The sequence below is a fragment of the Arachis stenosperma genome, chromosome 4, assembly GCF_014773155.1.
Source record: "Arachis stenosperma cultivar V10309 chromosome 4, arast.V10309.gnm1.PFL2, whole genome shotgun sequence".
NCBI lineage: Eukaryota > Viridiplantae > Streptophyta > Magnoliopsida > Fabales > Fabaceae > Arachis > Arachis stenosperma.
The window spans coordinates 150,744,929-150,763,085 of NC_080380.1; the positions used below are offsets into that span (position 1 = coordinate 150,744,929).

At 35.7% G+C, this 18,157-nt stretch overlaps 2 protein-coding genes across 2 annotated transcripts; both read left to right on the forward strand.

Annotated features, from left to right (window-relative positions):
• Positions 1-3,119, forward strand: LOC130974295 (uncharacterized). Its single transcript, XM_057899104.1, has 7 exons — positions 1-260; positions 741-912; positions 1,049-1,098; positions 1,442-1,742; positions 1,989-2,177; positions 2,269-2,451; positions 2,675-3,119. The coding sequence occupies exons 1-7, from the start codon at positions 88-90 to the stop codon at positions 2,915-2,917; spliced, it is 1,311 nt and encodes a 436-aa protein (XP_057755087.1). The 5' UTR covers positions 1-87; the 3' UTR covers positions 2,918-3,119.
• Positions 3,120-4,426: 1,307 nt separating this feature from the next.
• Positions 4,427-7,068, forward strand: LOC130976823 (protein NRT1/ PTR FAMILY 6.1). Its single transcript, XM_057901751.1, has 3 exons — positions 4,427-4,637; positions 4,716-4,921; positions 5,309-7,068. Exons 1-3 carry the CDS (start codon positions 4,612-4,614, stop codon positions 6,964-6,966), a joined length of 1,890 nt encoding a protein of 629 aa, XP_057757734.1. The 5' UTR covers positions 4,427-4,611; the 3' UTR covers positions 6,967-7,068.
• The last annotated feature ends 11,089 nt before the right edge of the window (positions 7,069-18,157 follow it).

Sequence of the window (18,157 nt, forward strand, 5' to 3'; positions counted from 1 at the left end):
GCCATCAGCATCAACCACCATTATCATTTCTCTGTAAAAAAGAAAGAAAGAGAGAGTTTTTGTTTTGTTATTCCCAAAGGAAAAGAAATGGCTTCCGTTTCAAAGCTGTCAACGCCGAATCCAGCAGCGTCCTTGGCAGATGCGATCCGCTCCAGATCTTCTTCTCCCAAATGCTTCCTCGCTTTTCACGATCGCAGAAGAACCTCGTCCGTTGCTTCTCTCCGAATTCGTCAATCTCCCAATCTCAATACCCCTTTGCTGTCAGTCTCTCTCTCTCTCTCTCTCATGCAGCGTTTATTATTTCTATTTTCCCTCCCCTCTTTGATTAGTAGCATAAGCCCTGAAATCGAACATAACTGCTATGGTCATCGTAACTATCGAAGAAACCTGTAGTGAGGGTTAGGCAGCTTAAGTAAAAGAAATAGAATACGAAATGCAGCTTGTTAGATTGAATGTAGTAGTCGTCCTTATACTTGTCTGAATTTTCTTGTTTGGTGCATGTATCATAACATAGATTATATGATTATATATTTCTCCGTATTAAATAAGTGATTTTTTCCTTAAGATGTTTTCAAATTTATTACTTTATACATGTAATATATTTCTAGGATAGGATTTTGTTAATGATGAACATAAAAGGATTCAATGTATACTCTATGTTAAATCAAAGTAATCAATTAATAAAAAGAGCTGGTCAGCTGGCATATTCATTCTAATATGATTGTGGTGTATTATGACAGAGTTAGATGCTCCCTCACTGATGGAAATGGAAGTGTTGCAAAGAGGACAACACTTCATGATCTCTATGAGAAAGAAGGCCAGAGTCCATGGTATGATAATCTCTGCCGTCCTGTTACCGATCTGCTTCCTCTTATAGCCAGTGGTGTCAGAGGCGTAACTAGCAACCCTGCGGTAATTTTTTTTTTAACTATCATTCTCCATTTATGAAGATATTTTTCTCGGAATAACGATGCCTAAAAACAATAGTACAGATTACATTTGCCAAACACACTCAGCATAACATGTTTGTCTATCTATGTGATTGCAGATTTTTCAGAAAGCTATCTCCTCCTCAAACGCTTACAATGATCAGTTCAGGTACGTCAAACACTTCCGCTAAGTATTAACGGAATTTCTTCTATCATATGTGAGTTGCATTTTATTGGAGTAAAGCATGGAAATTTAGCATAATAAACCTTGTTAACATTGCTCCTAAGTTTCTAATTTGATAGGAGGATTAGCTCTTCACTGCCTCAAGTGTACTGTTCGTTTAGCTGCTATGCTTATATTCTAATGGCTTTAGCATTACAAGGGAAAAAGTAAAAATAGAAAAAAGCAAATTCGATTTATTTTTTCTCCTTTTTTTGGTCTGTAATTGCACTATGGTGAGCTATTTCATTTTCTGCTTATATAGCTAAATAGAAATTCCTCAATGACACAGGGAACTCGTGCAAGCAGGGAAGGACATTGAAAGTGCATATTGGGAACTTGTGGTGAAGGACATTCAAGATGCTTGCAAACTATTTGAACCGATTTATGACCAAACAGATGGCGGTGATGGCTATGTCTCTGTTGAAGTATCTCCTAAGCTTGCAGATGATACTAAGGGAACCATACAGGCTGCAAAATGGCTTCATAAAGTGGTTAATCGCCCCAACGTGTATATAAAAATTCCGGCCACAGCTCCTTGTATCCCTTCAATCAAGGAAGTCATTGCAAATGGGATAAGTGTGAATGTGACTGTAAGTTTATGCAATATCCTTCTATGTAGTTTACAACTTAGGTTAATATGATAGAGTGTTATGGTATGCTATTCTAGGTTTGGTGTTTGGCTACATGATAAGTAATCCTAGGTATAAATTGCACTGTTATTTTAATCTCACAATGGTTACAACTTACAACTGAGGAAATTGAAGTGCCATATGATTTGACTTCTTTCACAATGTGGCTGGAGTGTAAATTTAAGTTTCTGGCATCTATATCTGCAGCTGATATTCTCGCTTGCAAGATATGAAGCTGTGATTGATGCTTACTTGGATGGTCTTGAGGCATCTGGCCTAAATGACCTCTCTAGAGTCACAAGTGTTGCCTCTTTCTTTGTCAGTCGAGTGGACACTCTCGTTGACAAGATGCTTGAGAAAATTGGCACCCCTGAGGCTCTTAATCTACGTGGGAAGGTAACTGCGTATCATGCTGTTTCTGTTTGGATTTATTTTACCTCTGGATCTTACACAATGTGCTTATGCCTTGGTACATTGAATTTTATAGGCCGCGGTAGCCCAAGCAGCACTAGCCTATCAGCTCTACCAAAGGAAATTTTCTGGCCCAAGGTGGGAGGCTTTGGTTAAGAAGGGGGCAAAGAAGCAAAGGCTCCTCTGGGCATCAACCAGTGTCAAGAATCCTGCCTATCCCGACACCTTATATGTTGCTCCTCTCATTGGACCTGACACTGTAAGCTGTTGTTTTGTTAAGCATCTGCATGCTTATAGTTATGAACTTATGGAGTTGATCCTAATCCAGTGAAGGCAATAGTATTGGATTTAATGGACTTCTATTTTGGTCTTGATTGATTTAACTTCCAACAGTCTTTGAAATCAAAGTTCCCTAAACCTTGATCTGAATTTTTCTTTGTTGCATCTCATCATGATCAGAGCATTACCTTGTTCCTTTCCAGGTATCAACCATGCCAGACCAAGCCCTTCAAGCATTCATTGATCATGGCACTGTATCGAGGACAATAGATTCGAATGCATCAGAAGCGGAAGGGGTGTACAATGCTCTGCAGAAGTTGGGTATTGACTGGGGCTTCGTTGGTGACCAGCTTGAAGCAGAAGGGGTGGATTCCTTCAAGAAGAGCTTCGATAGCCTCCTGGATTCCCTGCAGGAGAAGGCAAACTCTTTAAAGTTGGTCAGCTGAAGTGTTGAGGATCGTGGTTAATGTCGCCGTAATGTATGTTGGCGTTTATGGATTAATAAAAGGCAGCGGCTGTGGCCGTCCCCGGGGCCATGGCTTTGGCTTGCTTGCATCTGTAAATCTGCTTCTTGGAATCACTAAAACGAAATTTCCGCTGCTTGTTCCTTTCAGATTTGAGTGTCATTTTTGTTTCTAAATTCTACTATATTCTGCTCATACTTGTAGTAATTTAAAATTTCATTAAAATCAATAAGAGTATTTGTCATCTTACCCTATGAAAAATATTTTTATTAAATCACTTTGGGTTTTTATACTAGTACAATTCTGTCGCACGACAAATATATAGCATCATTTTTTCTCCCTCCCCAAACCCCGGCCCCCCAACAAAAAAAGTCTTTTTCCCAGTCAATAAAAAGCATACTTAAGTTGTTATTGTTCTGGTATTTCTCCATTATTCACCTCCCTAAATAGCCATAAAACTAAACTTATTTTCCAAAATTCAAGTTTCTTGTTTCATCCTTATATATATTGACAGTTTTGTTTAACATGACGCTAGACGGGAGATGTTACGTTGACTTTTAGTTATGGATCTTCTAAAGTATGTTCATGTTGTATTGGCATCTACTTACGCATACTCAACCCCACCCTACGCATACTCTAAACCTCTCTCTCTCTCTCTCTCTCTCTCTCTCTCTCTCTCTCTCTCTCTCTCTCTCTCTCTCCAGGGAGAGCCAACATATCAAAGACACCACACCACACAGTGGAAATGCGCCAGCCACCAATTCAAGAAGAATAAAATTTATGCATAAAATTTATTATATTGAGAGCAATATTAAAATTAAACTCACCTATATTGAGACCAATATTCATGTTAAGGAAGATGTGTACATGATATATATCGTGGAGTCTTGATTTTCTAAGCTGAATGCAACGAGGGGTGAAAATAGATCCTTCCAATTTTTTTTTTTCTTACACTTTACAACAATTAAAAAAAATTAAGAGAATTTATTTTTAAGAGAAGCATACTAGAATATTGAACAAATTCGTGATACATGACCACATGCAATTGAAAATAGAACAAAAATGCTAATATACATTAAAAGTCAGTTATTAAATTGATCATTATATATTTGTGTATGAATATATGTATTGTTTATGTTATTTTAAATGTATATTTTATATTTTAATATGTATTATTTACGAATGATTGATTTTTTATACACACCGGACATGGTTGAAATACTAATTAGTTGCTCAGTAGCTGTGGTATGCAGTTGTGACGATCATTGAAGCCGAATAATTAATAGACATAAAATCTATATTCCGTCAAGTCAAATGTCCAACCTCCCAATTGAGAAGAAGGGAATAATTTAGTGTATCCATATTTTCATGCTGATGGAACCCGAAGTGTGGAATAATAAGAGTTGGAGATAACACCCACACACAAGGAGTCAAGGTCCCAAGGAGAGGGGCATATAAGCAATAATTAATTATATAATATAAGCCTCCAGAGCAGGTGGCCATAAATTGAAGACATTTAATGGCTTCCACTTATGTTGCAGTAAGTGATTGTACTATGGTCATCATTTATTGAGCATGGCCAGTTTCCACGCATCTTCACGTGTTAGTTGAGCAACCTTTAATACACGGCGACTTCCCCAACTGTACTGGTGTTAAGAACAAAAACTAAATGGAAAATGTATATCATGGATGAAGCTGTAAGGTATCGAATCTATCTATCCATCTAGTGTTGTACAGGTCACACAGTCTGATCTCTGGTGATGGATTCGTCGGAGATCAGGTCACCGGCGGAGGGAGGGAGGTTGGGGACACCAATGTCGAGCAGGAAGAAGCTGGGGATTCACTTCATTGAGTCTGAGGATAGAAGAATGGCATTTGGTCGCGGCTACTCAACACCAGCTGGATCTACACCGGTCGATATCCATGGCAAATCCATTGTTGACCTTTCTAAGACTGGTGGTTGGATTGCTGCCTTGTTCATCTTTGGTAATTGCTCTCAGTGTTCTGATGTATATGGATTTAATAATGAGAAAGTCTTATTATTTTTATTAAAATTTGGTGATCACTTAATCAATAAAAAAAATAAATAATTTCACATTATTAAAAATAAATAATTAATTAATGCTATAAATTATAAAATTTATTGATTTTCTATTATTTTTTTTAATGAATTTGAATCTTTTAAAATTTAAATTTTATTTTAGAAAGTAAAATATAATCTTTTATTTTTGAATAATTTTTTTTATATTTATTATTGGTCTCACTTATAAAATTAATAATAAAAAATTACACTTTATTTTCTAAAGTAAAATTCAAATTTTAGAATGCAAATCTCTCTATCAATAATAATATGATTAATTTGCGAGGGTGCAGGGAATGAGATGGCAGAAAGAATGGCATATTTCGGGCTATCAGTGAACATGGTGGCGTTCATGTTCTACGTGATGCACAGACCCTTCAGCAGTTCATCGAATGCAGTGAACAACTTCTTAGGGATATCTCAAGCATCATCGGTACTGGGTGGTTTTCTAGCAGATGCGTATCTGGGGAGATACTGGACAATAGCCATCTTCACTAGCATTTATCTGGCGGGTTTGGCGGGAATAACATTGTGCGCAACAATGACGATATTTACACCCAAGCAAGAGGGATGTGAGCAGCTGGCGCTGCTGTTAGGGGAGTGCGAGGCTGCGAAGCCATGGCAGATGAGTTACCTGTACACGGTGCTGTACATGACGGCGTTTGGAGCGGCAGGGATAAGGCCATGCGTGTCATCATTTGGAGCAGACCAGTTCGACGAGAGGAGCAAGAACTACAAGGCACACCTGGATAGGTTCTTCAACTTTTTCTATCTGTCGGTGACGGTGGGTGCAATTGTGGCCTTCACGGTGGTGGTGTATGTCCAGATGAAGCATGGGTGGGGAGCTGCCTTTGGATGTCTGGCAATAGCAATGGGATTGTCCAACATGCTCTTCTTCATCGGGACCCCCTTGTACAGGCACAGGCTCCCTGGTGGCAGCCCCCTCACCAGGGTGGCTCAGGTCTTGGTTGCTGCATTCAGAAAGAGGAACGCTCCTTTTGGAAGCGGCGGCTTCGTTGGCCTCTACGAGCTCCCCGGCTCCCACTCTGCCATCAAGGGAAGCAGAAAGATCCCTCACACCGACCACTTCAGCTTTCTCGACAAGGCAGCTCTGCAGTTGAAGGAAGATGGGTGCAGCCCGTGGAGGCTGTGCACTGTGACGCAAGTGGAAGAGGTCAAGATCCTCATTCGCCTCATCCCAATAGCAGCATCCACAATAATGCTGAATGTGGTGCTAACAGAGTATCTGACACTCTCAGTGCAGCAAGCATACACCATGAACACCCACTTGGGCCATCTGAAGCTTCCCGTTACATGCATGCCCGTCTTTCCTGGCCTCAGCATCTTCCTCATCCTCTCTCTCTACTACTCCCTCTTCGTCCCCCTCTTCCGCCGCATCACCGGCCACCCTCACGGCGCCTCTCAGCTCCAGAGAGTAGGTATCGGCCTTGCCGTCTCCATCGTGTCCGTTGCCTGGGCAGCAGTCTTCGAGAAATATCGAAGAGAGTATGCAGTACAGCATGGATTCGAATCCAGCTTCCTGACGCCGATGCCGAATTTAAGCGCCTACTGGCTTCTCATACAGTACTGCCTGATTGGAGTGGCAGAGGTGTTTTGCATCGTGGGGCTTCTGGAATTTCTGTACGAGGAGGCACCCGATGCCATGAAGAGCATTGGCTCTGCATATGCTGCTCTTGCTGGTGGCTTAGGCTGTTTTGCCGCCACCATCATCAACACCATCGTCAAATCCGCCACTACTACTCACAACGGCTCCCGCTCATGGCTCTCACAGAACATCAATACTGCCAGGTTTGATTACTTTTACTGGCTTCTAACCGCATTCAGCCTTCTCAATTTCTGCTCATTCTTGTATTTCGCACATACATACCAATACAGGACTACACCCCATAATGCTCCTCATGACGATCATAATACGCCAACTATAATGTAAAACTTTCAGAATCAGTCCATAATCCTATATATATTGTAAAACTTCGTTCCTATCGGTTATTAATTATTATATATCAATCTGGTTTGTGCATTACTGCATATATATACACTGACCTGCCCTTTTAATGGACTAATGCTTCTTGTCTCTGTTATGGAATTTAATATTTACTTTCAATTTTGTTATAAGGTCCAATATCCAAAGAAATTAACAACGTATTACGTTTTTGAACAATAGGATGACAGCTAACAAGAGCTACATTACTCATGCCCTGCGTTGTTTACATTCCTGTTCAGCAAAGGATATCTATACTTAATTTTTAATATTAAAAATAAAAATATACATTTTTTTCCAGTTTCCTATCTTATCCAAAAGTATGGATACTATTGATGAAAGCAAAATCTTCTGCTAACTTTGAAAGTTTCAAACCTTGCTTCCCACCGATTCCACTTTGCATCGTAGCTTTACTTTTTAGTCATACTTAGCTGCTAGAGATTGATTCTTGATGATCACGGCAAAGAGTTCAGAAAGTCGAAGTTGAGTAACAAGACTTTAAAATCAGAGACATGTGTTTCTTGCTCACGCCCCGATGGTTCTTGCCCCATTTAATTTCTCCAAACCTCATGCATCCCGAAAGTGGGTAGGTTATGAATGAAAGAGACAAGTTGAGATAATTTAATACATATGCTTGAAGAACCTTTCTATAGACAAGGATATTTTTGCTACTCACATTTTTTTGGAGTGCAAAGGATTTTTTAATATTTAATGTCACTTTTCAGGCATTTATGTGGCACAATATAAGAGTGAAGTAACAACTATTTTGGTCTCGGGTATTCATCTTAATCATGCCGTCCCCTACAAATACAGCAATGACGTGACAAAAATTATATAATACTATTACTGTTTTTATTGCCGCTTAATTATTAATCAACTCGCGTCTATATCTGTTAAAGTATAATTTAGGAGAGAGGAAATGCTAGCTCTCTCATTGGGGAAGAACCTTTCTTCCTCGTCCATCATTTGTATACTTTTATTTTATTAGTTGTGCGGGTTCCATATGATACATAATTAATTTTATTTCAACGGTCGATATTGCTCGTGGCTTAGATTTTCTTACCATCCAATTTTTACATCATTTAGTTTGTTGTCTGATTTTCGTTAAGAGAAAATAATGAGAAATGTTATATTTATACCCAAAATTATTGGTGTATACAATATTAATTGTGGATCTCACAACATTTTTTTCCTTTCTTTCTCGATTTCAATTTTATTTTAGCGTCCAATAATTGTGTTTTTTTATTTTTAATGTTTGGAAATTTGGGTGTATACGGAAAAGGCAAAATAATTGAAAGAGAGACTTATATCTTTGCCACCAAATCACGAACATCACATCAAAAGTGATATGCTTTATTCGTTTTCCAGGGCCAATCCATTAAATCTTATCATGGGAAATTATTTTTTGTACTTATCTTTATTTTATTGATTATAATAGTCTTTTTTATATATATATACGCACGTAGTGGAGGTCAAGAGGGTAGGAGATTGGATCATCTCTATTAAATTTATGATAGAGAGAGGTATTTTTCATGTGATTAGCACCTATGTACTGCAAATGGGTTCGGACGAACAATACAAGATAAGGTTTTGAGAGTATCTAGAGAGTTTGGTCTAAGGCATACTTTCGGGAGATAAGATTTTCTTAGGAGGAGATTTAAATGGTCATGTTGGAAGAGAATTGATTGGGTATGGAAGTATTCATGGAGGCTATGGTTTCGGGGTGATCAATGTCGAGGGTAAAACTATTTTGGACTTTTTCTCAATTTTTGACATTCTCATCGCAAATACATGTTTTAAAAAGAGAGACGAACATCTTATAACCTATAAGAGTGGCATGACAAGCTCTCAAATCGACTTCTTCTTATTGAGGAAAGTCGACCAAAAATTTTGCATTAATTGTAAAATTATCCCGGGAGAGAGTTTGACAACACAACATAGGATGCTCGTCATGAATTTTCGCGTTGAGCAAAAATTGAGGAAAAGACATCATACGAAGAACCTAAGGACAAGGTGGTGGCGGATAAAAGGTGAGGAACAAAGAAGCTTCCTAAGACGGGTAGGAGAAGAGGCAAAGTGGGATAGGAATGAAAACGCGGAAGAGATGTGGAGGAAGATGGCAGAAGTTATTAGAAGAACAGTAAAAGAAAGTTTTGATGAATATAAAGAAATAGGACCAAGAGACAAGGAGTCCTGGTGGTGGAATGCGAGTGTACAAAAAAAGATAAAGATAAAAAGAGAGTGCTTTAAAGAGTGATCTTTATGCCGCAATGCAGATAATTGGGAAAAATATAAGGCGGCTAGGAAAGAGATAAAAGTGGCTGTAAGTGAAGCAAGAATAAGAGCATATGGGGTCTCTACCAGTTTTGGGGCACGAAAGTAGGAGAAAAAGGTATATACAGAATTGCAAAGAGCCGTGAAAGAAGAACGAGAGATTTGGATTAGGTTAAGTGCATAAAGGATAAGGATGGAAAGGTGCTGGCTCAAGAGGAGAAGATTAATGAAAGGTGGAAGAACTACTTCTACGAGTTATTTAATGAAAGACATAAGACTCTTTCGAGCTTTGGTAGGTTATGCACAAGGAAAGAAGAACAAAACTTTGACTACTATCGAAGGATTCGATACTTTAAGGTAAAAGAAGCTCTAAAGCAGATGAAAAATGGCAGGACAGTAGGACCTGATAATAACCCGATTGAGGTTTGGAAGAGCCTTGGAAGAAAAGACATCAACTGGTTAACCAAACTTTTTAATAAGATTTTAAGGTCAAAGAAGATGCCTGATAAGTGGAGAAAGAACACATTGGTACCTATCTACAAGAATAAGGAGAATATACAAAGTTGCAGAAACTATAGAGGGATCAAGCTCATGAGCCATACCATGAAGTTATGGACAAGGGTGATAGGACGGAGGTTGAGAAAAGAGACACAAGTAACAGAGAACCAATTTAGATTTATACCAGGCATATCCACCACCGAAGTGATATACTTGTTAAGAAGGATGATGGAGAGGTATCGTAATAATAAAAGAGATCTACATATGGTGTTTATTGATTTGGAAAAAGCATAGGATAGGGTGTCTAGGGAGGTCTTATGGAAGGTCCTAGAAAAGAGGAGAGTAAGGATGGCATATATTCGTGCAATTAAAGACATGTATGATAGGGCCATAACTAGTGTGAAGACTCAAAGTTGTGTGACAGCGAAATTTTCTATTGGTATAGGATTACACCAGGGATTATCCTTAAGTCCATACCTTTTCACATTAGTCTTGGAAGTACTCACAGAGCACATCCAAGAGCCTGTGCCATGGTGCATACTTTTTGCCGATGATATCGTCCTTATGGAAGAGTCAAGGGAAGACCTAAATAAGAAGTTGACTTATGGAGAGAAGCTCTAGAAGTGTATGGCCTATGCATAAACCGTAGCAAGACGAAATATATGAAATGTAAGTTCGGTTTGAGAAGGAAAAATCCAAATATAGAGGTGAAGATTGGAGAAAACATCCTACGAAAAGTTAAAAGTTTTAAATATCTTGGGTGCATCATACAAGATAATAGAGAGATTGAACAGGATGTAAATCATAGGATCCAAGCAGGTTGGTCAAAATGGCAGAGTGCATCTGGTTTTATATGCGACAAAAAAGTGCCTTTAAGAGGTAAATTCTATCTCATTGTTATAAGACCGGCTATGCTTTATGGTACGGAATGTTGGCGGCCAAAGAGGAGCATGAACATAAGTTGAGTGTGGTAAAGATGAAGATGTTGAGATAGATAAGTAGTCCTACGCGATTGGATAAAATAAGGAATGAAGATATAAGGGAGAGAGTTGGAGTAGCACCCATTATGAAAAAATGGTAGAATTACGTCTCAGGTGGTTTGGACATGTGAGAAGAAGACCAACAGAACACCGCTCATGAAGTGGTCAAACGAGATCTACATATAAACGGTCTCTTTGTAGACTTGATATATGACAAAACTTAATGACATATCGTTTGATTCATATAGTCAACCCTTCCTAGTGGGACAAGACTTTGTTGTTGTTGTTTGTATATATATATATATATAACTATGTTACATATATACTAAAATTAACTACTAAAATTAATTATTAGTATATACATAATAAAATATAAAATATATATTAAAAATGGACTAATAATATATATATTCATATACAATTATATAGTGACTTATTTTAATAATATATATATATATATATATATATATATATATATATATATATATATATATATATATATAACACTTTCTTTGACTGATATAACGGAAAATTACTTATGATATAACTTGGTATAAAAATAAATAAATAAACATAAATAATACAACTAACTCATTTGCATATTATAGGACAACGTGTATATATGTACAGTAATTTAATTATTAATGATTTTCTTAGTAATAATCATTGTGTATGGGCCATGTGCAGCCACCACTTGAACAGTGCTATAGTAGCTTTGAAGAATTCATAATTCTCAGAACCAAATCTTATAGCTAGCTGATGATGCGATGATTTTATAGTCTCTTTATTAAGGTTTGTGGAAGTCAAGTCAAGCAAAGTATGTATTGGAAGCATGTATTATTACATTATATATATAGACATAATAATGCTTAGCATGGTATTTTAATAATGGCAATGCACAAAGATTATATATGTAGTTTGAGTCTCTGACAATGATATGTTACAAACTTAAAGCTAACAAAAATTCTACTAAAAGATGGATGGTATGGGAGACCAAAGTAATTAGACAACTTATAATAATCTAATAATGGAGTGGTGCGTTTAAACCACGGAATCCCGAACTGAATATGCTGTAGACACACAATGAAAATATCTAAAACAGTAATTAAGGAAGCTAAATTATATATTAATTATTGTAGAGAGAGAATAAATTGAAGGTACTTACTCTATGTGTTTGATTAGAATGAATGAATAAACTTGTGTAAACGTACAAGTGTGTTTGGCTCTTTCAAACATAATAAAGGAAGCTAGCCATAGCAGTAGCATGCAGGAGGAGGCAGGATTCTGAGCAATGCAAAATGCAAACTTGATGAGACTACGCGTGCCATCGATTATATATCATCTTCCGGAATGGAATTCAGTTGATCTAGAAGTGAGAAATTAATAACGGCCAAGAAAGCTAATAAGTGTGATCCGTAGTTCGATCCAAATATACTTATAAATCAGAATTTAAATCGATTAACACGTACGTGCCAAATAAATCAAAATGAATTTACTCTCTTAAGGAATTTATCTACATAAAATTAAAACACCAACTTGGTACACTTAGCCCAAAATTAGGCCGATATCTTGAACAAACCAACAAAAGCGGGTAATCGTCTATAGCACAACGATTTTAAATATAAAAACCTAAAAAAAGAAGAAAAGTATATTATTTTCTCTTAATATGATCTCCATCATTTAATACTTATTTTAACTTGAGAGTTAGAATATTTTTGTAGGTGTCTACTGACGCCATTTTTGAGAAATCGATGTATACTTCATATCGTCTAAAGAAAGCGAATCCAAACGTTGAGTGAGACAAGCTATACATTGAACATTTGGCGTCCACCGTGAGACCAAAATTTTAAACTAACCACCCCACCTTCACCTTTCCTACTTTACTGTTGCTACCTTTTTTTTGTAGGTCATAGCCTATAGCAGACGAGCTAAGCAACCCCCACCTCCTCTAATTCAGGCTGAGCTATTAGCCATCAACGAGTCCCTGCGATTGAAAAATCAACGAATAGTCGATCTGTTGAATCAGCAGCAGAATAGCCAAATCAAAGGAGGGAGAACACAAAAACCCTTAGAACAAAGATGATAAGGAGGAGCACACATTAGAAGTTAAGCCTATCATAACAACCTCGACGAAGCCATTGGTGATTTGAAGAGGACCAATCCATTTTCAAAAGATATCATGGACTTTTATATGCCCAAAAATTTCATCCTACCAATGGCATTAAAATCTTATGAAGGAATATGCGATCCTAACATACATGTTACCAAGTTATACTCGATGATGTTTATGAACGGTGTATTCGATCCAATACTCTGTTAAACATTTCCTACTTTTTTAGATGGTGCTTTCTTGATCTAAATTTCTAATTTGTCTGCAAGTTCTGTATTAAGTTTTGACGAGCTGACTGACCTTTTCGTCAACAACTTCGTTGAATCAAATATTTATGTGCACGATTCAGATTATCTCAGCACTGTAAAGTAAGAACAACACAAAAGTCTTAAAGATTATATAACAAGGTTTGCCAAGGCAACCATGGAGATACCTAATCTCAACCCAGAAGTCCACCTATACACCCTGAAAAGTAGACTCCGTCTTGAAAAATTCCAAGAGACTATAGTCGTGATAAAACCAAAGACGCTGGCTGAGTTTCGAGAAAAGGCAACAAGCCAAATTGAGATAGAAAAGCTCTGACAAAACTTTCCATAAGAATCAATCAACAATTATCATATTCTCAAACTCACACAATAACTACCGAAACCAAGGTAGACAGTCATGTGTATATAGCAAAATCATACACCTACGCATAGGGGTGGCAAGCGAGAAAGCCATGATATGCATCAGCCTATGGATAACAATAAATACCTAATAAAAACAATACAAACCAAAGTCAATAAAAAACAAAAGCCTATGAATCCTATATTTACCTGCAAATATTGCGCAAAGCCGGTGTCACCAACATCATGGACGAGTTTTACATCGGTATGGCTCTGATTGTATTCATCAGCCACCACTGTCAACGGAAAGTGCTTACTCCACAACAATGTAAGGTCTTCATCACTCTTATACCCGTGTCCAGTAAACTTTTTCACTTGGTCCAGATCGATCTCTTTCCTAGCAAACTTGTCCTCGGTCAAATCTACCACCTTACTCTTGTTACCATCCTCCATTTTCCTCTTATAATTAACCTTCTTTGGCGGCGACAACTGATTCACCTCAGCACCTCCATCAGCTTTCACATTACTTATAGATCCCTCCCTGGCCACATTTTTAGTCCTGAAAAAGGCACGCAGGCTACTGGATGTGACTTTCGGCGCCTTCTCAACTTCAAAACAGACAAAAAAGCATATATCACACACCACATTCATAAAAACTATACTTAAAAATATTCTTATGTTATATATATACTCAGACACCGCGTCCCTATCCGTTTCCCACTCAAGCAACACCGCAACAGACAACAACTTTAAAGATGAAATATTATTCATCAGAAATTCCACCACCATTTCATTCCTATACTCATCCTCTCCATACCCAATATTTGTTGAGGTCTAGGACACCAATATAACGGAAATTTTTCTAGGAAACACTCATCTACATACCACGAAAATTCATTCTCGACAACAATTACCTTTATACACATCGACTTAAACCCCTTAAATGACGATTTATATAAACTAAATATAGCTCGGCTCGGCGCACTAGCCAGGTTTAACCAACCTCCCCACTTCACGCCCTTAGCCTGAAATAGTACAAAAAACACTTCCAACGAAGGTTCTATCTTCAGATGAGCCATCAATACTTCAAACCTTCTCACAAATGTCCATGAATTAGGGTGCGATTGCGATGATACATATTTCAACTGCATCAATACACCATGCACAAACTCTGAAAACAGAAACCTAACATCATGCTCAACGAATACACAGATATACATAAAGAAAAAATCAAATCCATCACTCCTATGATATGCATGATCAACTACAATACACGGTAAAAACTTAATTTTCAAAGCTTAACCCTCTCTAACCCAAGTAGACGACGCATCTAATTGGGATATACTACGTTTATTATCAGAACCAAAAACTCACTCCTTGACAGAATCTACAACCCACGAAAACGGATCATTTGAGTCCCAAACAAAAATTTCCTCAACAATTTTATCTTCCTCCTCCCCCATATGTTATTCTTTTTTCATCTCCTATTCCCTTTTGATTTCCCTTCTCCTTTTACTATCCTTTCCCTTTTCCATTTTTTAAACCACAATGAATAACAATTACACTATACAAACAGCAAATCAAAATACATTAACCTTTTTTATTCATCTTCACAAACTTTTGAAAACTTCAATAGATAGCTAACCATAAAAAAAAAGACTGTAATAACTCCAAATTTTTACACCACGATTACAAAATCACTCACCAAATCAACTCCCCAAATGAAATATCAATACTCTAATCAATCAGGACCGTCAATCGTAATCACAGAGTATGTAACTGGTCATGACAACATACATTAGTAACTGCATACATCTCCCAAGGACATTCATTATATATGTCTTTTCAATTATTTCGCTTACTATTTTCAAGATTTTAATTTATTTATATACTTTGCGGACCAAAAATTTACTCATTCCTTTTCTAAAAAAAATTCTCATTTTATACCCCAACCTACCTATTTGCTCAAAACATTGCCGCCAAAAATCTGTTTAACCTCTTTACCTAATTTTTCAAATTCACAAGTTGAACTTGGGGCTGTTGATATTTAGATTCTGAGTTATAAGTCGAAGGTTCAACCTGTCTAATTAAAAGATTTCACAGATTAAGTTTGGGAGCTGTGATCCATTAACTATAGTCCGGCCCAGATATACCTATAAATCGGAATCCAAATCGATTAACACATGCCGAATAAATCAAAACGAACTTATTCTTCTAATGGACTTATTCACACAAAGTCAAAACACCACCCCAGTGCACTCACTGCAAAATTAGGCTGATATCCTAGGCAAATTAACAAATGCGGGTAACCGCCTATAGCACAATGACTTTAAATATAAAAATTAAAAAAAAATATTATTCACTCTAAATATCATCTCTATTATTTAATATTTATTGTAATTTGAGTATTAGAGTATTTTTACAGACGTCTACTATCATTATTTTTTAGAAGTCGACGTATATTTCATACGGGCTAAAAAAGGCGAGTCCAAACATTAAGTGAAATAGGCTATGCTTTGGAGCCGGTTGTCGACACAGAAACAAGTACAAGTAGTATTATTAATTGCATCTTTAGATGAAGTCATTCACACTTCCATAATGATCTGATCTCTGCTTCAATTTAGGGCTGCAAGCTGCTATCACTTCCATGCATGCATGCTAATATGCTATATATACATGCAGCATGCATTCGTATACGTGCATGATTCATTTATTTTGAGCAGTGCTAGAAGATCAATAAATCTTATTATTTTGATCCACATTATATATATATATATAGAGAGAGAGAGAGAAAAAGAGCACATGATAAAATTATTATGAGTAAAAAATTTTAAATTTTTTATTTAATAAATATAAAATAAATATACTAAAAATGTAAATTTTCTATATTTTAATAAAAAAATTTTTAATTTATAATTTTAACATATATTCTTAAACCCTTTATATATAAAATCTAAATATATCATCTATTACATTATTATACAAAAATACTATAATTAAACGCGGACTAAAATTGATATAAAAAAGTGTGTCTCTTAACTTTTTTTTTTAATTATGAAAACTATTTAATTTGGTATCTTTTTATTGTTCACATACAGATTTAATCTTTTATCAAATTTATGAATAATTCTTTTAGTGAATGCAGCATATATTCTCAAAAGTTTGGCCGTTATTAGTCAAAATTTAAATATGATATATGAATGAAATTCTGGCATAAAGTGATAAATCATTTATCAACTCATTAAAGATTGACTATTAATTGAGTGGCCAACTGATTTGTCAATTTAAATAAATATTACGGGTAATTTTATTTTGTATATATAAAAATTTATTAATCAACTGATAAAATTTTAAATGGAATTGTGACAAATTAATCTGTGATGTGTTGAATTGAGAGATATAATAACAAAAAATGTTTGGCTATTACTATTTACTAGTCAAAATTTCAAAGCTTGGTCACGAAATGAAGTGCGGTCATCTTTCCGACCACGGTTCGTTGGGGATGTTCCAGGTGTTTGTTATCATATCTGCAAGAGACACTTTTCACGTTCAACGTTTCACGTTCAAAATGACATGTATTTAGTATGGAAAAGTATAGGTAAACAATGAAAATATTAAACAATGTAAATAATAAATATATCGAATGTTTATTTTACTACTGTACGGATGGTTATTTTAATATTAAAATTTAAAAATTTAATTTGGAGGTGTAGTGTATTTTTATTTAATTGGTGGTTGTTTACATTGTTCAACAAAACCATTATTCCTAGCATTTCCCATTTAGTATTTACTTTATGTGAATAAAACAGTATTATATTTTTGAGAAATTAAAATTTTCCCATTTTAATTACTACTGTTTATATAATTATATGATCAATTCTATAGTATCTATGAATTTTTGTTTAAATTTTGTCTAATAAATTTTAATTTTTTAAAAATTATTTATTTTTATATCTTTTAAATTAAATAATAATTTTTAATTTTTTTTAATAAATAAGCACCACCTTTTAGACACCATAACATTCACCTAATTATATATATACATTCTTCTGTACAACTAGAGCGCTATATATTCTCTTTTATGTGATGTCTTGTGAATTTCACAGTACCCAACAGCCAACAACTGGTTCTGTCTGTACATAGGTGATATATAGGTGTTTTGCTTGATAAAAAATAAGGCCATTTTTATGTTATCTACAAATATTTTGTTTAAATTGTCTAAATCTTAATATTGAACAATATATTTTTTACGGGTCCATTCTTTTATGAAAATAAAATATGTAAAAATTGTAAGTATTACAAAACTCACAAAAAAAAGTCTTTTAGTTTTTATACGATAATTATCATTAAATTAAATTACTTAAAATATTCTTTTTTCATATCACAAAAAAAATTAGTCTTTTACTTTTTTTTTTCCCCTAAGATGCAATGCGCCTCTTTATTATTTTCTTTTTAGAAGTGAAGAATTTGCTTTCTTAATTATCCAGAGTGGGGAAAATTATTGAAGGATATGCATTGGATTTGTGCACTAATTAACTTTGACTAACATATGGCTACCTGTTAGGGGAAAAGTTGAAAAAAAAAAAAACCAAGATTGACATTGGTTTCAGCGTGTATCATTTTAACCAAATCGCAGGCATGTATCTTAGCACGATGCACACAATCAAACATGT

What these genes read in the sequence shown, in the direction of transcription:
- LOC130974295 (XM_057899104.1), top strand. Translation starts at nt 88, where the DNA reads ATGGCTTCCGTTTCAAAGCTGTCAACGCCGAATCCAGCAGCGTCCTTG. An exon ending in GCGTAACTAGCAACCCTGCG is followed by an intron (nt 913 to 1,048) that starts GTAATTTTTTTT and finishes ATGTGATTGCAG; the next exon opens with ATTTTTCAGAAAGCTATCTC. An exon ending in CTCTCATTGGACCTGACACT is followed by an intron (nt 2,452 to 2,674) that starts GTAAGCTGTTGT and finishes GTTCCTTTCCAG; the next exon opens with GTATCAACCATGCCAGACCA.
- LOC130976823 (XM_057901751.1), top strand. Translation starts at nt 4,612, where the DNA reads ATGTATATCATGGATGAAGCTGTAAG. An exon ending in ATCATGGATGAAGCTGTAAG is followed by an intron (nt 4,638 to 4,715) that starts GTATCGAATCTA and finishes GTCGGAGATCAG; the next exon opens with GTCACCGGCGGAGGGAGGGA. An exon ending in TGCTGCCTTGTTCATCTTTG is followed by an intron (nt 4,922 to 5,308) that starts GTAATTGCTCTC and finishes GCGAGGGTGCAG; the next exon opens with GGAATGAGATGGCAGAAAGA.